This window comes from Mya arenaria, chromosome 8 (assembly GCF_026914265.1).
Source record: "Mya arenaria isolate MELC-2E11 chromosome 8, ASM2691426v1".
Taxonomy (NCBI): Eukaryota; Metazoa; Mollusca; class Bivalvia; order Myida; family Myidae; genus Mya; species Mya arenaria.
In genome coordinates this window covers 50557058-50576972 of record NC_069129.1, presented here as the reverse complement: position 1 = coordinate 50576972, position 19915 = coordinate 50557058, and the positions used below count along the sequence as shown (strand labels likewise).

General features: G+C 34.2%; 1 protein-coding gene across 1 annotated transcript; it reads left to right on the top strand.

Annotated features, from left to right (window-relative positions):
• Nucleotides 1-6368: 6368 nt before the first annotated feature.
• On the top strand, nt 6369-18612 carry LOC128245156 (kelch domain-containing protein 4-like). Its single transcript, XM_052963405.1, has 13 exons — nt 6369-6844; nt 7734-7859; nt 8272-8363; nt 9758-9836; nt 11280-11378; nt 12522-12658; nt 13070-13162; nt 13449-13675; nt 14364-14509; nt 14945-15036; nt 15479-16076; nt 16778-16844; nt 17470-18612. The coding sequence occupies exons 2-13, from the start codon at nt 7746-7748 to the stop codon at nt 17685-17687; spliced, it is 1962 nt and encodes a 653-aa protein (XP_052819365.1). The 5' UTR covers nt 6369-6844; nt 7734-7745; the 3' UTR covers nt 17688-18612.
• Nucleotides 18613-19915: the final 1303 nt, after the last annotated feature.

Genomic DNA, 19915 nt, shown 5'->3' with positions numbered 1-19915 from the left:
AAAAAACAAAAAACAATGTATGACATTTCTTAACTACTAATGTAAATGAATAATCGAGTATCATGTATTATTTCAATTATATGATAATGATAAAAGGGAAAATAATCCGAAATAGTTATGGAATAATTTTATTGCTATAAATGACAAACTTCGTTGCACATGTCATATCCAAAGTGTCATAACCTTGCCGATGGATTATTTCTAGCCTGCTGTGAATACGCCGCGGGGTGGGCCATAAAACCATTAGCGTACAGTTGAATACACAATTTCTGGGCATCGATTTTCTAGAAAAGTTATATAAATGTTCAAAAAGGACCAAAAGATATTTAAAAATTCATTATTTCGAAAAGTGCATTTGAAAGAGAAAAAAAATCTGCATCGTAATCCGCTGGAAGCTAAGCGATCGGATGTCTATAATGACTTTAAATAGCAAAACAATTTTTAGTTTCTTCTTATTTCAATGTAACTTTTAATGACCAACAAAACCCTTAAAAAGGACCAAAATGTAAAAATCATACAATTAGTACAAAACCATCATCTTCAAGGGCAAGAATTATCCTAACATATATGTAGGATGTAAGTTGATCTGTTGAAAGACTAAGTCGTGAGAACTGTTTAACAATATTTTCCCTATATAACTCTATAGGCACTTTTGCCTCAGCGGATTTCTCCAAAGTTGCCAATGAATTTCGAATACTATTTACATATAGATCTTATTGAGAGAGAGTCTGTGACTTCTCTTGGTATACATTACTTAATGGCGCACTTGTTTTATTCTCATAGAGGGATTCTTAAACTATGTAAAGAATTGAAAACAAAAACAACACACTATAAAGCTACTTTCAGGTAATCTACAGACGTATTGTAATTATTTGAAGCTAAAAATAGAAATAGCTTTCAAACTAAAAACCATTCACATTAGTACCGTAAGGCAGATATATACATGTATACATGACCATGATATGAAATCTGTTGATTTTGAGATCTTTGAGTCGAAGGTCAAGGTAGTGGTTTCATTCAGTTGAAAATTGGTTTGCATTCAATATCTAGAAAAAAAGACGCTTTGGCTCAGGGACATCACTTGGTAGTATGATTGGTCATGACCAGCATATGAACCATAATAATGTTTAGGTCAGTGGACCAAAGGTCAATTTGGCGGTGACTTTAAACTGAAAATAGATTTCCGCTCAATATCATAGGAAAGCTATGACCAAGGGCCGTCAAACTTTGTAGGTAGGTTGGTCATGACAAGCAGATGGAACCTATTGATTTTGAGGTCAGTGGATCAAAGGTCAAGGTCATTGTGACCGAAAGCTTAACACAGGTTCCTATCAATAGTTGAAAAAGTCGTATGCCTAGAGCCGTCGAACTTGGTAGAGGTCCCCATAACATGGCCAACACTCTATTTTTTATGTTAGTTGGTAAAAGGTCAAGGTCGCGGATACCTTGAGATGTAACTCATATTACGTTCTCTAACTGGAGAATGCTTGTATCCAGGAACATCAAACTTGGTATGATGTTGAACTGCATCTGCTTCCATTTAGTCATGTTTAACAAGAGGCCCAAGAGGGCCTATGCTCTACTGGCATGACTCTTGTGGTCATTTTCAATCCAGAGCATGTACGTATGAGTAATAGGCAACAAATATATATAGTTCACTTTTTGTGTTTGGGTTAGCTAAATTAAAAACACTGCATGTTCAACATCTGAGGACAGAAAGTGTTGTAAGCAGATTAGTTGCATGAACTATTTTAATATGTGCCAAGTAAAGGTAATATGAGGGTAAAAAATATTTGTTTTCAAAACTGTACTCATGGTCCAAATTTCATTTCTGTAGCTTTAAAAATAAAAAAGTTGGCCAAAAGGTCAAAGTCAAGGACATCCGGGGACAACATTGATGCTCGTTTGCAAAACTGTGCACATGGTCAAAATTTCATTGCTGTAGCTTTAAAAATTAAAAGGTAAGTCAAAAAAGGTGGGGCCAGCTTTTGCCCAAGGGGCATAATTTCAAATGTTTTGCTAGACGGTCATCATATGATGATCCACAACAAATATTAAAGGTATGGGCATTGTGGTTTGAAACAAGAAGATTTTGAAAGTCTCTAGGAAACTTGTGACCCCAGGGGCAGTGCCAGTTTTGACCCAAGGGGCATAATTTGAACAACCATGGTAGTGGACCACTAAATAAAGCCTTGTTCAAAATAGCAAGGATCTGCATAGCTGTTTCAGACAAAAAGGTTTTTAACATTTCCCAATTTAAGTATACCAAACCTGTGAACCCTGGGCGTGGCCAGTTATGACCCCAGGGGCATAATTTGAACAAACATTTACAAGCAATTGTGACTTTACATGTAGACTTGGCTACAAATAGTCTTAGCTAAAAATAACATTTTTTTTATACTTTCAAGTCCCATAATCTAGGCATGCATGGGCGGATCTGGCTGGTTTTCGAAAGGAACCGAGCTCTAATGGATATATAGATATTGTACAAGTTTCATCGAGATACAATCACAACTGAAGACTGTATCGTGTTCACAAGAAATTGTTTACAAACGCACGGACGCACAGACGCACAGACGCACGGACGCACGGATGCACATACTACGTACACATTACCATCGCATAAGCTCTTCTGGCCTTTGGTCAGTAGAGCTAAAAAAATCGCTTTGCATCAAAATCAGGCTTGTTACTGTCTTAAATGATGTTAACTGTTTTTGCTAATGCCTTGAAAATAATACATAATTGCGAATATTAAAGCCATATTGTATTCCGTTGCAAACTTCAACATTACAATAATGAAGTATGTCTTATGCTTACATATAACATTTGTATAAGAGGTTGCCCACATTAATTGTATACTGAACTACACTGAATATTCGCTAAATCTTCATGATATTGATGTCCATTGGTCATAATATTTGCCGCAGTAAAATGTCGTTCGATACTGAAATAAATGCAATAAACAAAACTAGGACAAAGGGCTATTTTTTTCAGTTAAACCTGGTTTAACTCTCTAAAACTCATGTAACTGACTTAAGAGTTGTTTCATTCATATGAGTAACCATGTATTGAGACTAAGATGTAAGGGTCATATCCTACTAATATAAAACATGGCCATCATAATGATCTTGTAAAAAAATCCGGACAGTGTAGCTTCTGATATCAATTTCCGTGAAATAAAAAAAAGTGAAAAATAACTAAACCTGAAAGACACAATGAAAGTACTGTGTAACATCTTACAAACGTTTCTAGTGAAAACACCGAAGGTATACGTCTTTCTTCCATTGGAAAGGATTATATCCCAAGGTAATTCCCTCTGACGAAAAATCATGTCCCTGATTTTAAACTTATAAATGGTATTAGTGCGGAAAATGCTATTTTTTATTATAGTTTGTTTGTAATGGTCTGCTAGCGCCCTTTGACTATTTTTTTTTTTATTATAGCTATGCTCCACCGCGATTTAAAGTGTAGTCAAATGTAATAAGTGACTAAGTGCTATCCATAAGAAGTTACCGCACTTTCTAACCAGATGGATGAAGAAACAGAGATAGAAACGAGGAAATTCGTGTGTGATACCTTTGCCCTTTTCGAATATACCACATTTGTAAACCAGCAGAAGAAAACTTTCCTTGGTTTTAACCAGGAGTCCTTATAAATCTAAGTACTACACTCTAATGCCGAACGTGAATATAATATAAACACAAACTATACATCGATTTTTTCACGGACATCAAAACGGTCCCTGTACGATATAGATGAATGAAAGTTGAAATAAATGTGATAGTGATAAATAGTCACCTGTCTTACAATCTAAAACGTTATCAATAGAACCTCGTCCATTGAAAATTGTAAACATGTATCCCTCTTATGAAAAATATTATTTCAGGCTTTTTCCACGAGTACCACCTAGGACCCTTATCGCTCATGTATCCTCAAACCACAGTCATTTCGGAATGATACAGTCGGTTTATTTGCCTTGTTGCCTGGAAACTGTTTATAGTTGCAATCATACAATTACGGAATACTTTTGTTTTTATCCAAATAACGTGTGGAAGTTGGCCCAGTTGTCTATCCTAAATTATGATCGGACCTGCTTGAGGCCATCAGAATTATTAATGTCGTTCATCTTTGTCGTGATATTTTTTTTACTTTTATGTTATAAAAGGAATGGCAATATTACTATATTATAGTATATTCCATACTTTTTTAGGAGTCTATCATGAACTATTTTAATGCAACGTTTATAAATACGTTGAAACTGTTGTCTATCACAGATTATTTAGCTTGACGAAATAGGCTATTGAGCAAACAGATTTTAGGCTTAAAAGTATCACGTTTATGAAACTGTTGTCCGCATCACAATAATATGTACCTTTTAATACGAAGTTGTTAGTGTCTATCAAAGAAATATTTTAATTGATATTTATGTATGTCATACAAAAATAACCCTATCATATACCATTTCTTTTATGGACATTTGAAGGTACATATTAACAAAATCAATTGATATATTTTAATTTTTGCATCAAATATGTTCTTTGATAATATAAAGAAAAGTACATTGATCAAACAAGTGTAAGTGAGAAAGAAATAGAATTGGCTTCAATTGCCAATCAATAATTTCTGCTCACAGTCTGCAGTCTATCACAGATCAATGAGCAATTGCAATGACCAACAGTTAACACAAACGGTTCCGTGGGAGGGGGGATGGCACACCCGGCACATGCCCCATCACTAAAGTCTTCAAAGTTTGCATTCTATCTCAAAGGAGTGGAAATTAATAAACTACACCTTTCAAATGCCATCATGTGCAGGCGATGTGAACTCATAAAAACAACAAATTCAAACAGCGCAACTTCCTTTAATTATGTCCTCTTGATGTTTCTTCATCCGTATATAAACAACAGTTTCCACGTCTTCCAACAATTTCCAATACTGGTGAAAATGTATCCATCATCCGTGTGATATTTGTTGAAAACAAGAAAAGCATACATGCCATAAAACTGAGAAAAAAGTTATTTTCTCCAGTCTTGTAGCAGAACGCAATCCTTGAACATGTGCAAGATATGCCATGAAGTCAATATCACCACTACTTGAAGGCCACCGATGTGTTATGTTCACTTGTATGTCTTTCTGATGTCTTCACAAATTGCTTACGTCTAGCGGACCCTTGGGGGGAGGGGTACGCCCTTAGGTATGTCCTCTCTTGGGGAGCGGAGTACGCCCCTTAGGTATGCCCTTTCTTGGGGAGCGGAGTACGCCCCTTAGGTATGCCCTTTCTTGGGGAGCGGAGTACGCCCCTTAGGTATGCCCTTTCTTGGGGAGCGGAGTACGCCCCTTAGGTATGCCCTCTCTAACGTCTATTCCTGAACTCTCCCCTGCTTTTAAGATAAACTTTCATAACCAGTATCACTTATTACCTTATTATTATAATAAAATTCATTAAACTTATCTTGAAGCCATATGATGGCAGATAAACAATGGTTAAAGTTAAATGAACAGTAATGTTCATTTCTATTTTTTTTATTGATAAGATTAATCCCAGTATGAAAGATTCATTTTATGTTAGAAAATAAATAAAATATATATGTTTAGGAAAGACAATTAAGAAAACCATGTTTTATGATAGACAATATTTTTTATGTAAATGATAAATAAGAAAAAATATTCTTATTGTCTATCATGAAATATATATTTCTTATTGTCTATCATGAAAAATATTTCTTACTGTCTATCAAGAATTGTTTTTATTTTTGCCTTTCATGTAATATTTTTCTAACTGTCTATCATAAATATTATCATATTTTATGATAGACAATAAGAATTTTTTTTTTTAATATTTCTTATTGTCTATCATGAAAAATATTTCTTACGGTCTATCATGAATTATAATTTTTATTATTGTCTATCATGAAATATTTTTCTGTCTATCATAAATTTTAATACATATGTTTAAATTAAAATATTTCTTATTGTTAATCATGAATTTTTTTCTTACTGTCTATCAGGAATTATTTTCATTATTATCTATCATGAAATATTTTTCTAACCGTCTATCATAAATTTAATAAATATATTTTATGATAGACAATACAAAAACAAATTATACATAATTACAGTAAAGCAAAAACCATGATTGAATGTAAGAAACTTACTACTTGTGTTTTCATGTAATTATAGGACAAATAAGAAAAATATAAATAATTCTTATTGTCTATCATAAATTTAAAAAACAACAACATATTTTACGATAGATAATAAGAAAAAATCTGGATAAACAGCTAAAGTTCAACATTTCAAGATTAATATTTTACGATAGACAAGAGGAACTGCGTTGATCATGAATGATAGATAATATGACAAATAAGACCACTTTTTTATGCTTCAACTATAAAATTTTCATAATTTGTTTTCAAGATAGACACCAAAAATGTGTTTCTCCTTTGTTGACTTTCGTCTATAAACTCGAAGTTAGAGCAATATTAAAACCATTACCAAGATTTCCAAATCCTTTAGGCGAAGACCATGACAAAAAACGAGTTGTCGTTTCAATTTCATGTGTTCGAATCGCATCCAGAGCCTCCAATAAACTTTTTTGCATGGTCGCCGCCATGTTGTATCACCTAAAACGACCAATTTACGGTAGTCGAGCTACTTTACATTACTGTACAGTATATTAATAATTGTGATGCCCACTAAGAGGTCGTATAATAATCTGAGATAGACAATAGCATCGACGGTGGAAGTTGCGCAACGCAAAATTTACACTAATATTACGGCTCTAAGCTACATTGATAGGAAGAGCAGTTAGAATTATAATAAAATAAATACAAGCAGACAACCAGTAAGTTTCCATGTTCTGACAATTATTATATTTAACTCAATTTAACTTTGTCATGTGTTTTCGCGTTTGTATGTTAGGACGTGTACTTGAGAACTGTTTTGCGGTTCGATATTCTGTATGAGAAGAGAGGGGTTAGGCTAGGTTTGACGAGTTTTACCCAACGAACGTGGAGAGGAAATTTCTCCTTTTTAAATGAAATGATTTTCAATAATTATTGTATTTATTCACTATTTCAGTACTGTTATCATATCTGTGGTATTAATTAAAATATAATACATTAATGTAGCTCTGTTTAAAGCGTCTCCCTGATGTGTTTTCATAAAAAACCCATTGTTTTCCAGTAATGCATTTCAATACACTTTATTGTAATTATATATACAGTATATATATATATTACTCATTGGCACCGAAACTGAAAAGTATAAAAAACCCTGGTTGTATTGGGGAGTGAACCCATGCCTATACTGACAAGAAAAAAAGAAACTGATACTGTATCCACAAGCCCACAAGGACTCATTGTGCATTAGAGCTTTTTTTAACCTTTCAGAAAACATTGGTAGCATCACATGATAAATGTCAATTGACCAATCACACTACAGCCTTTTGCTGAATCATATTACTCACTTTTAAAATTGTGGACTTCAAAGACAATATTTGAGCATATATAATATTAACATTTGTTGAAGGGTTCCAGCTGTCATTATCTTAGTTTTGGCACTAATAATGAATTGCCACACTATATTTCTTAATAAAATATATATGTAAAAAGTTCATTTTACAAACCATGAATTTATCCCTGTCAATAGGATGGTATATACTTAACGGTTAATGTATCCCTTTTAACAAATTCAAGATTTCTAAATATAGTTTTGACCTTTAAATTAACTAGACACAGTACAGTATGGGAAAGAAAAACAAGAAGGAGAAAAAGGGAGCAGGGAAGGAGAAGACCATTCAAAAGACAGAGAAAAAAGCCAACAAACGAGCCAAAAAAGAGCTTGCTGAAAAAGGAGAGGTAATATATATATTTTTATATATAAAAACATTTTAATGCATAATAATGTAATTATGCATTTATTTATTGTATGTGTAATGTTTGTATTTGTGTTATGTGGCAATGAGATGTAAATCTTCTGTTCTGAACTATAATTATTAATATTTTGCATTTCTTTTTTAGATATTGTTTTTACCAACACCAAAAAGGCTTAACAGTTAATACCAAGCCATGCACTTGTTTGTTTCTCTTTTTTTACTTTCAATTTAATTATGAACAGTAAAAAATGACAAATAATACTTTTTATTGAAAACTTTTTTTTTTAGTAGAGAAATATTTATCATAACAGTCTTAACCGCTGCCCCTCTTTGTCATAATACTGCTACTTATGTTTATGTTTATTTAAGAAGCATACATGTTGAATTTCCTTTAGGATGATATTGAAAAGATGATAGCCGAGTTCCAAGAAAAAGACCGCAGAAAGACACAGGTTATTGAAGAGAAATGTCCACCACCTTCACCAAGGTACACTTCAAATTTTTGAATTAAATATCTTTATTAAGTTTTATTAAAGTTTTTTATATTTTGTTTATTTTTCAAAAGGGTTTTATAGCAGATAATGGCCCGATTGTTCAGAAATTGGTTAAAGTTAACTATTTGATTGACGGGCAATTGTTAACTTTTAAGCATGAAATATTTGATGATATGCTCATATAGTTAAATGAAACAAGTACAGCTAAAACAGTTGTCTCAAACCTATTTGACAATGAAAAAGTTAACAACTTTGTTAACTTTAAAGCTGCATTCTAACAGATTTACCATTTTTACAACTTTTTAACCTGGTTTTCACATAGTGAAACCTGGTTATTAGAATGGCGAACGTCGTTTTTCGGGCGGCGGGTGTGCGGCCGGGCGGCGTCAAACTCACCTATGAAATTGAATAACTTTAGTAAGGGTTGACATATCTTGACCAAATTTGATCTATAGAAAGAGTTTATGGGTACCTTTCATGGGATTGCATTTTGGGGTCCCTAGATTCAAGGTCAGGGTCACTGTTATTAAAAAAAGAAAAACAGTTGAAACTGAATAATTTTAGTCAGGGTCTACATATCTTGACCAAACCAGGTATAAAGGAAGAGTTTATGGATACCTTTCACGGAATTGCGTTTGGGGTCCCTAGATTCAAGGTCAAGGTCACTGTTACTAAAAATAGAAAAACGGTTGAAACTGAATAATTGAAGTAAGGGTTGACATATCCTGACACAACTTGGTATAAAGGAAGAGTTTATGGATACCTTTCAATGGATTGCATTTGGGGTCCTTAGGGTCAAGGTCACTGTTTCTATAAATAGAAAAACAGACACAGGCTGAAGTTCTTCTGACAATCATTAAAAACCTGTTTTCGTCGCATTGCGGCGTTTCTTGTTTTATTTTTTTTGTCTTGGAAAGGGAATTTTTTTGCGTAGATATCAGCAAACCAATGATATAAGGTTGCTGACAAAAAATCAGATCGTAAATTTTCATTTTTCTGTTCGTAAATTGATGTTTTATGGCTTAAACCGTTACTAACGGTTTAAGAAAAATGCATAAAACATCAATTTTTTAACTTAATCATAAAAATCTGCGATCTAAGTTTTTGTCAGCAGTCTTATATACCTGGCTTCCATGGATTTTTGCATAAATTGGCTCGTTCCAAGACAAAAAATAAAAAAGTTGTCAAAACGTTCAATCTGTGAGAGTGTAGCTTTAATAAAGTTCTGAACAATCTGCCCTATATTCATTGATTGGTATACTGAGATTTTCATTCATTAAATGTAAATTTGAATAGAATGCAAGTTAAATATTTCTTCGAACAAAGTATAAAGGAAAACATACTGGCACCAGTGCCCCTTTTACAATTATATATGTATGTGTTCCAGATGTAGCATGTCACTGACGGCCCATCCAGACAAGGAGGAATTGATCATGTTTGGTGGGGAATATTTCACAGGCAACAAGGTAACACACAGTCTCCTATTCACCAAAGTAGTGATCTGCCTTGTACGAAAAATAGCTGAATTTTAGCTGTTAACTTAAATTTTTATCATCTGTTTACTATATTGTTGTATGTTAAACTTTGAAATTAATGAATTTTTGATATCTTAATAACGAAATATAATTTAAAATCTGAAAACAATTTTTTGAATGAGGTCACATGATTTCGATCATCAACACATAATTTACAGCAAAGAGAAAAAGCACTGTTAGGAGTTTGGGTAACAAAGTCAACTCCTGTGGCTGATGCACCCTACATAACATGATGGCATGAAGTTCAAACATTTACCACCTTTTATGATAAAAGTTGTTGAAAATATTTTTATTTCTTAAGATCTTTGACCTAAGAACACATTGGGTTTATTAAATTTTATGAAAAGCATTCAACATTAGCCTAATTAAAGGAAATTAAATAGCAGATAACTGTTTGTTTCAGTATAAGATAGCAGTATATTTTACCAAGTGAGCCCCAAGAGTTATATTTTACTATATCCACAAGTAAAATATTTCGATTTCACGAGGTGAATTATTTTGAAATTTTACAGTAGACAATTTTATTCTTTTTATTTCATGCTTATAACTCATCAAAAGAAAAAAATACACATCTATATTTAATTTGAATATCACATTAAATTTTCCAAAATGACGTCTGGGACCAATAATACTCGATGTAATCTAACTCCCAGATGACGTCATTGATTTTTGTGGGCAATTGTGGGCATTTACGTCCACAGGGAAATGGGAAGAATAATAGAAACAGTGAACTAATGTTTTTATAACTCAATGATTCTAACAGTGAGTTTTTCAGGATATAATTCACTGTTATTTTTTAATAAACCACTGAAAAGCATGTAATTAACTGCTGTAATCCATTTTTCTTTCTTGTGGGAACTGTTATTGCCATGTTATTACAACAAAAACAATTGAAGTACCTCTCTTATTCAAAATCAATACATACACATGTATAACAAACATAAATTTTGAGTGATAAATCTTAAACTTTCTACTAAATAATGCATTTGTGGAAATATTAATTACTGATAACAAGATTGTAACCATGTATTTAATAGCTGAAAACGCAAACATATTAAATGATTGATGAATGCTAAAAGATTTACTGCGATCTACTATAATCTTATAAGGTAGAAATGCCATGTTTTCTGCACATTTCTTTCAAATTAAACTTGGTATCCTTCATAAGAACCATTGTTTATAACGTTTTTCGTCATTTTCCGTATATTTAAACAACTGTATTAATTGTGGTAAATCTTGTTTGGGAGTAAGAGTTCATCTTTAAACAAACTGTATCAGAAATATCATCAGAATTGTTTAAACCAGCCCAAACCAACAGGATGATAACAAACCAACAGTGTTTGTGAACACATCTTGATTGATTTTATGTTACAGATGTACCTGTACAATGACCTGCTGGTGTACAATATCAAGAAGAATGATTGGCTCAAAGTTACAGCCCCAAATGCCCCGCCCCCAAGATCTGCCCATCAGGTAAGGTGTTCAGTAGTATATCATGCCTCTAACTCATACTAAATTCCATCCTCTCAATTGATCAAAGTATGTCACATGGTTGCCAATCTCATTAAAATCAGATCCCCAATACACGTTTCACGACGATACGCTAATGAGATTGCATGGTTGCCTGATATATTCTATAAATGGAGATAGAATTATGATGGGTTATGACCCGTTCAGTAATATATCATGCCTCCAACCAATTGTAAATTCCAGCCTCTCCATTGGTCAAAGCATGTCACATGGTTGCCTGATATATTCTATAAATGGAGATAGAATTATGATGGGTTATGACCTGTTCAGTAATATATCATGCCTCCAACCAATTGTAAATTCCAGCCTCTCCATTGGTCAAAGCATGTCACATGATTGCCTTATATATTCTATACAGGCAGATAGAGAAATGATGGGTAAGTAACTCACTAGTAAGTTACCCTGTACCTTCAGGGGCCATATTTAAGTTAAGCTGGTACATTTTCCTCAACTTCAACAATTTCCTAAACTGTTTCATTCCACAGACAGAAAGCGTTACATTTATTGTATATATATTCAGCAATAAAAAAATGGGAACTCAAGTTTATAAAATTGAAAACACCATTTCAAAGACATATTTTTTTCAAGAAATATATCAATTCTGAATTATACACTTTAATAGGTGAAATAAATTATGTTAAAATATTTTGAAGATGCTTTTGTAATACTGGTCCAGGCATGCTGTCTTCATGTCTTAAAGTGTCTCAATATTGGATGAATACATTAAAAGGAGATGATGTCTCAATATCTATCAATTGAATAGGTTGATGTGTGTTCTGAGATGTCTGTTTGATGTTGTAAATATATGGGAATAATATAAGAAATGACAATTTTTTTTGGAAAATTTAACACTTTGGGTTTCAATAAAATCCTTCTGCAGTCATTGAAATTTGACTAGGATTGAATAGGATCAACAAGCCTGAAACCTTACATTGCTTTTGATATTTAATGGGATCCGCTGCGTTAACTTTGTACAAGCCCAGCAAATGCTATCCAGTCAAGGGCTTGCAGGCTTGTGCTTTATAATCGACCACTGCTTTCATATAATGGTAGATGTACAAGAGGGGCTGACATGTATATTTACAGGCTGTTGCTGTACGGCAGAGTGGGGGTCAGTTGTGGATTTTTGGCGGGGAGTTTGCCAGCCCCACACAGTCTCAATTCTACCATTACAAGGACCTTTGGCTCTTTTCTCTTAAGGAGAAAAAGTGGGAAAAAGTCAGGTAAGACTGGAAACCTTTACTTGACTGTAAATTGAGGTATTGTAATCAGCAGTGCTTATGTGGAGCCCAGATTTGAAACAGATTTGTGTAATAAAGTCCATAAAATAATGGTCACTCATAAGGATTTATGACTGTCTTTGTAGAAATATCAACTTCACCAAATTTTCTGTCTTTACCTTGAATATGTAAGTTAAGACTTGGTTGTCTGGTTATCACACTGGTTAGAGCCCTCCCCTTCTCACAAAGCTGATCCGGGTTTGAGTCCCGGCCTGGTAGGATGTGAGTTTGGTGGTCATGTGGAACAAGTGGGTTTTATTAGGTTTCCCCTACAACACTTGTGCAACATAAAGCAAAAGAGAGTGCCTTAGCAATAGTTGATATAACTTTCTTCACAGTGGTTTCTGTTTTTAGTGCCCCTGGAGGCCCGTCAGCCCGCAGTGGTCACAGGATGGTGCAGTGTAAGAAACAACTCATCGTGTTTGGTGGTTTCCATGACAACCTCAGGTCAGTTTCACTTTGGCTTTAATTATTGTAGGCTCTTTTGTCGAAAAAAGTGGATAAACAGTGGCATCAACCTGCTGTGTATTAACGCCACATTTATATCAAACAGAGGATATTTCATTCCCTTTTTAAAATTTTTGCCCACGAATGGTTTGGCCTACAAATGTTAACAGTTTTGATTTTGTTGGCAGAAACTTGAACGGAAAATTTGATGAAATATCTTATTTTATATTCCTACGAATCAAATTAATATTGAAACCAATGCTTTCATGTGTTTTTTTTTCTTCAGAGATTACAAATACTTCAACGATGCATATGCCTTCAACCTTGACACATACACATGGGTACAGCTGGTAGTCAATGGCAATGCCCCATCTCCAAGGTCAGCCTGTGTCCTAGCAACCGTTGCTGATCAGGGCAAGGTGCTTGTTTATGGTGGTTACAGCAAGGAAAGGGTGAAAAAAGATGTAGATGTGGGAAAAATCCACGCTGATATGTTCATTTTAACCCCTGAAGGTAAATTGTTATCTGTAGTGTATTTGCTATTAGGGCCTGAAAGGAAATACATTTTTATAGTCAGTAGGTAAAAAAAACTTTTTTTAGTGTGTGTCTTAATTTGTAGTTTAAAACCTTCAAGCTTTATACAGAAGATAACTTTAACACTCTAACATTCATCAATGATGACAATAATGTTCTTATATAAAGCGTAATTAAAAAATAAAATAAACAGCCTATCTACCCTACCTGTTTTTGAAAAGGATGTCACCCTAACCAAACCATTTTTTTGCCTTGGTAGGAAGCATTTCTTACTATGTAGCGACAATTAACATGGCAAAATTTGGGTATATCTGCCCTTGGTCACTCTTAAACCATTTAAGATACATTTGCAGATCTCTGATGTATTCTACTTCCAATGTAAAAGACTTTGATACTAACCTGTTGTTCAATACTTTTGAAATGTTTGAATATGATTTGTATGAATATGATTATGCATGTCACAGACTTTCTGAGTTTGAATTTAAGACTCAGATTCAGAAAAGCCACGTTTGCCTAAACTGCTTGAATATTATTTATTATAAATGTTTGTAGAAAATGTCAGATGTATCATATGCAAGAATTTTAACCATATAGTCTCATGTAGTAGCTATTTTGTAATAAAATCAACATTCAAAGTTGTGTATTACATTGTCTTGCCATGTTACAGGCAAAGTCAAAGAAGGTGAACAGCCAGGCAAGTGGAAGTGGATCAGTGTGAAACAGTCAGGGTCAAGGCCATCTCCAAGGTCTGGATTCTCATTGGCTGTTGTCGGGGGTAACAAGGCTGTCTGCTTTGGGGGCGTGTTTGACGAGGTGAGATTGTACACTGGTCAATGAAAGTATAGCAGATCACCAACCATTAAACCTCATTGTCAGACTATAATTCATACTAAATGTAGGAATTATAGTCAGAAGTCTGAGAGCATTTATATAAAGTAACCCCAGGAGACTGTCAACAACTACTAAATGATTTGCGAGTTGTTTTTTTGTTATTTGTATTATTATGCAGTTAAAATTTAATCCCCTAGCCTTATGACAAACATTTTTCTCACCTTTAATATGGTCTGAAAGCAACAGGTTCTAATGGTATCAATGTTTACAGACAAAATAGTTTGTTTGCATGGAGCACTTTACGACGTCTGTCCATAATATTAATGGATTGTAAATGAGACACATTGCCTTCAGCTGAAAAAAAATCAGTCATTACAAATGTATTAAAATTAATTGGAATTGTATTAATGTTGACAGGAGGAGGGTGATGAACAGTTGAATGGAAAGTTCTACAATGAGCTGTACTTTCTGGAGCTTGACACCGGGCGCTGGTTTGATGCTCGCCTTAGGTATGCTTTGACTATGTAGGCAAATAGCATGTGAGGAATGAACAATTTTACGTGCCGTATTGAGCTGGCTGATTTTCTTGCTTTAAACTGCACTCACAATAGGTTAAGGTATCATAAAGCCACAGGGTTGGTTATGGTATTTCTTTTGTTACTTGATTGGTAGCAATTTTAAAGTTTTTCTGATACATTGATGCTAAATTCCAGTTACTGGGCATTAATGCTAAAACCACATTATGAGGGGGGAAAAGCTAAGACAGTTGACCGATATCTGATCAGCAATCGTCAGTCCGGATCAAAATTTGCCAGTGTTGTCCGTCGGATCGACATATTTTGGGAAATGTGTAATTTTAGAAAATAAATCATCAACACGAGGCACATGTTTAATATTGTTATACAACAAAGCATGCTACACAGAACTATTTCTTTACAAAAATTATTTCAGAGGAAAGAAAACTGCTTCTGAGAAGAAAAAGCGGAGAAGACGGAAGGAGAATGAAACTGGCAATGTTGAAGATGGAGAGAGTGGAAGTGAATCAGAGGAGGGAGAAAATGATATGGATATGGGCGAGGAGGAGATAAGAAAACTCGCTATTGACAAAGAGGGGACTGAAGGTGACTTGGGTGATAGTGGTGATGTTGAAAATGATAAGGATGTAAATAATGAAGCTGGAATGGAGGTGGATGGGGTCACAAGTGAGAATTCTGGGGTTGGTATGAAAGAAGGTGCAAATTCTGTTTCTATGGAAACCGAACAAGGGGTGGAAAGTGTGTTTAAAGTAACAATAGGTGCTCAGGGTGGTGAAAATAGTGCAATGGAGGGATTTGATGGGGCAACAGGGTCGGAGGATCAGGCTGTGAATGTGTTCATGCCAGCGCCAAGAATGAACGCGCTTATGGCTGTGAAGAATGGGGTGTTGTATCTCTATGGAGGCATATTTGAAGATGGGGACAAGCAGTATACACTGTCAGACATGTACTCACTGGATACAAACAAGATGGAGGAATGGAACACTATTATTGAGAGCAACTTGAAAGATTTGGTAAGTGCCATAGGACTTATATTGCTTCAAAAAATGAATGTTAACCTAAAACTTCAAAAGTCATAGTGCACTTATCAGTAAGTTGTCTACATAATGTACATTATATACGATCCAGCCTTTTTTAGGCATTCCATGGCCTATGGATCAGATATTCTGACAGATACCAAATGGAAAAGTTCTTAAATATCACTCAATTTTGTAAAAAATACTCTTAGATCTTGGTCATAATTTTTCCTAAAGGAAGGGCAGAACTTGTTCACAAAGAAGGCCTAACCATGAGTCCCCAAGAAGTGTCTCAACAAAATAACCCAGGGTCTCATCTATTATTACAATAGTGGCCTAAAAAAATACTTTTGGATACCTCACCCTACGTTCAAATCAGGCGCCTGCCCTACTGTTTTAATAGTCCATTGTTAAAAAAAGTTATAAAAAGAAATGACTACACATGTTTTAATTTGTAGTTTAAAGCTTTATACTTAAGATTACTTGGATTTCATTCCCCCCCCCATGTTGACAATGACATTCTTACATAAAGCCTATTAAAAAAAAACACACAAAAAAACAACAACAGCCATTTCAGTATTCACACAAATATGTAGGAAAATTATGAAAATATGACAGTTATTTCAGTTCTTGGGTAGGATTTGTATTGAAATGGGCCCCATGTCCAGTGATAGATACTGAACTGTTGTGTATTCCAGGTATGGGTGGAGTCTGACTCTTCCTCAGGGGAGGAGATGGAGGAGGGGGCCAAGGGAGGCGACTCAGGTAATATAAGATACCAGTTCTCCTATAGTCTGTTTAAAAAAAACTTGAAAAGGTTTTGCAACCACATGAACCAAGATGCCTTCTTAGCTGATTTTGTGAAATATGCATGCTATTTTCTCATGGGAAATTTGAAATGCAAAATCATTTTAATTTACATTTGAATATACACTCACTAGTATGATAAAGTTGATTCATAGCGACAAGCCCAGTACATTTCTTGGAACCAGGCTAAATAAAAAAATGTTTTTGTTTGTGTTAACTTCCTATATATTAGCAGTACCTGGTACGGTGTAAAGTTGGGAGACAGTCGTCTCATGCTTTGTAGTAAGAATGATTAATAAATTTTGTTAAAATCTAATTAATTTATTGTCCCATCATAACTAATGAAACATCAGAGACTGTACATGTAAAAAACATGGTGATGTTGTCTTATGAAATGTGGTGAAATGTATCTTTCACTTTAGAAAATAAAAAAATCTACTTTGCCAGTTAGGTTTAAATTGGCCTACTTTTTAAAGGTATGGTTACCACATTTGCTTGTGTAACAGGTTTCAAATTATATTTATAATTGTAGTTACAAATGGAATTAAGTTGGATTCTAGATAAAAGACTGTTTTATTTTTAGATTCTGACTCGGACGACGATGATGATGATGATCTGGATATTGACTTCAGTGACGCGCCGGAGAGACCCATTAATGAAGCAATCAAGGACTACTTCGCACGCACCAAAGATTACTGGGTGTCTAAAGCAAAAGAATATTGTGATTCAGAGGGGATGACCTTAGCGGAGAAAAAACTAGAAAAACTGGCTAAGGAAATGTGTCAAGAATCATTTGATTAAAAGATCGTGAGAAGTTATATGTTTTAGTTATTGCAAATAATCATGATGTAAAACTCTCACTGAGTCAGGGGTCTCTTTAGGTGCTTCCGTAACAGGCAATATGCTTTTTATCATATTTGTTAAAATGTTTTTATATTGGGGTTCATGGATGTAGAAATATGTTCCATCAGTGCACTGGTTGTTAAAGGGACTTGCTCATGGTTTTTGACCCAAAAATCAGTTTTCCAGGTAATGCAACTAAAAATACTATTTCATCATTATTTTCTGTATGATATCGAAATCGCAGGAAAAATATGATTGTAGTATTAAAAATTAGTTCGGTTTTAGTGAACGCATACCCACGTAGATAAAGTCTGGAAAAAAATAAAAAATCTGAAGCCTTTGCCTCTAGGCCACCAGAACCTATACAAAGCGATGGATATTTTTACCTTTTTACAATACATTGATAACATCACACGATAATGTCTATCAACCAATCACACAACAACAAAGCTGTTATAAAGTGACCTTCAATAAAATTTGTGGGCTAACAATTGTGGACTTAATTCGATTAGGACAAAAAGTGCAATTTCCAAAAACCATGAGGGAGTCACTTTAAATCTGAAGGTCTTCATGATTATCAGGGCATTAACCTAATATATTTCATAATACGTTGAACCTTTAATTGGAATTGATCCAAGGGATGTTCTCACCCATAATTGCAACTTTTTTTTGTAGATAGTCATGCAATGCTCAAAATTGCTGATTCAATAATAGATGAAACGCAGTACCATTTTTTCATTAGTTGAACCGTTATGAATATTAACAATATTAACGTATCAGAAACCAGATCTGGTAATCATGTCTGTGGGTTCAGTCACCACAATTTGTTTTGGATGATAATATTATTGTTAAGAATTGCATACAGCTTACATAATAAACGAAAATAAAAAGTTGTTTTTCATTTTCAACTATTCATCTAACTGTAACGATGACATCAGGTTTCCATCTGAATGTGTTTTCCATTCATAAGATTTAAACTTAGCTAGCCAGACAGAGTATTGATCATAATCCCCTGGAAACAGTTGGTGAGCTTCTACAGTATTAAAATGTCCAAGGCCAGGGAGAAAAGAATTTTGTTATTGTCATCCTCTTTGTCTCTGTATGAAATCCCTCCGGTAAGAACACGGGGAGGAGCGTATGTGTACGTCTTCCTGGCCTATATCACGGACCTATAAACCATTTATAGAGGGGTGGGATGGTGCAACAGGTAGGGAGGATCTAGTCCGTGCCTATATAAACTATATACACAGTGAGCTTTTAAAAAATAAGGGTGTAAATAGCTGATGTTTCTTTTTACTGTGTACATGTATGTAGTATATAATAGGCTAAGAAAGCATAAAAATAGTTTGCTTCTGTTCCCTGAGGTTTAGAAATTTAACAAGAGCATAATGTTTTACTTAGAAACTTAAGTTTGCCCAATCGCATATTTTAAGCTGATCTGTTTCTCGAAGAAAAATGATGAGATAGTGTCATAGCATTGGCGTTGTTGTCGGCGCCGAGCACCAGTTTTTAACCTTGACCTCGACCATAACTCAAGATATTAAAATGGTACTTATGTTTTCACATACAATTTGCAAGAAAATATACAGCAAGGTCAATAAATCTGGCTTTCAAAAGTTGTTGAGTAGTGCCTATTTTTCAACTATTATAACAACAATACTCTTGGCGTTCGCTATGAAGTGTTGTTGTTCCATTTTCAAATGAGAATCTACCAATAATGTTTCTCTGGCTTCAATATGGAAGTCCTCTAGAGCTTCTGCAAATGATAATTGCCATAATGTTTCTGATTTCATCCTCAAAAGAATGTTAAAGTGCTTTAATTAAATTTACCGAGATCGAAACATTGAAAATATGGAAAAAAAATAATCATTAACTCACCACTCCCCGAGGTAATGGGGCAAGGTTATTGTTCTGCGATGTTATCAGAGATCGTCAGTTATTTAGAGCGCCGTTCTTCTTTAAGTATTTAAATAAGATTATTTTTACACATAACACTGGTTATGTTCTGGCCCCAGTAACTCGAAAACAATTAAGACAAATCTCAATCTCGACTCATTTTACCATATTACATGTACATCAAAAGCTATTAAAATTAATACATTTGACTATATATGTTTTTAAACCTTTTTTTAAGGGCGCATTCATGAAAAGATATTCTCCAGTCAAAATAAGAATTTGAGTACAAT

What these genes read in the sequence shown, in the direction of transcription:
- LOC128245156 (XM_052963405.1), top strand. Translation starts at nt 7,746, where the DNA reads ATGGGAAAGAAAAACAAGAAGGAGAAAAAGGGAGCAGGGAAGGAGAAG. An exon ending in TTGGGGGCGTGTTTGACGAG is followed by an intron (nt 14,510 to 14,944) that starts GTGAGATTGTAC and finishes TAATGTTGACAG; the next exon opens with GAGGAGGGTGATGAACAGTT. An exon ending in TGGTTTGATGCTCGCCTTAG is followed by an intron (nt 15,037 to 15,478) that starts GTATGCTTTGAC and finishes AAATTATTTCAG; the next exon opens with AGGAAAGAAAACTGCTTCTG.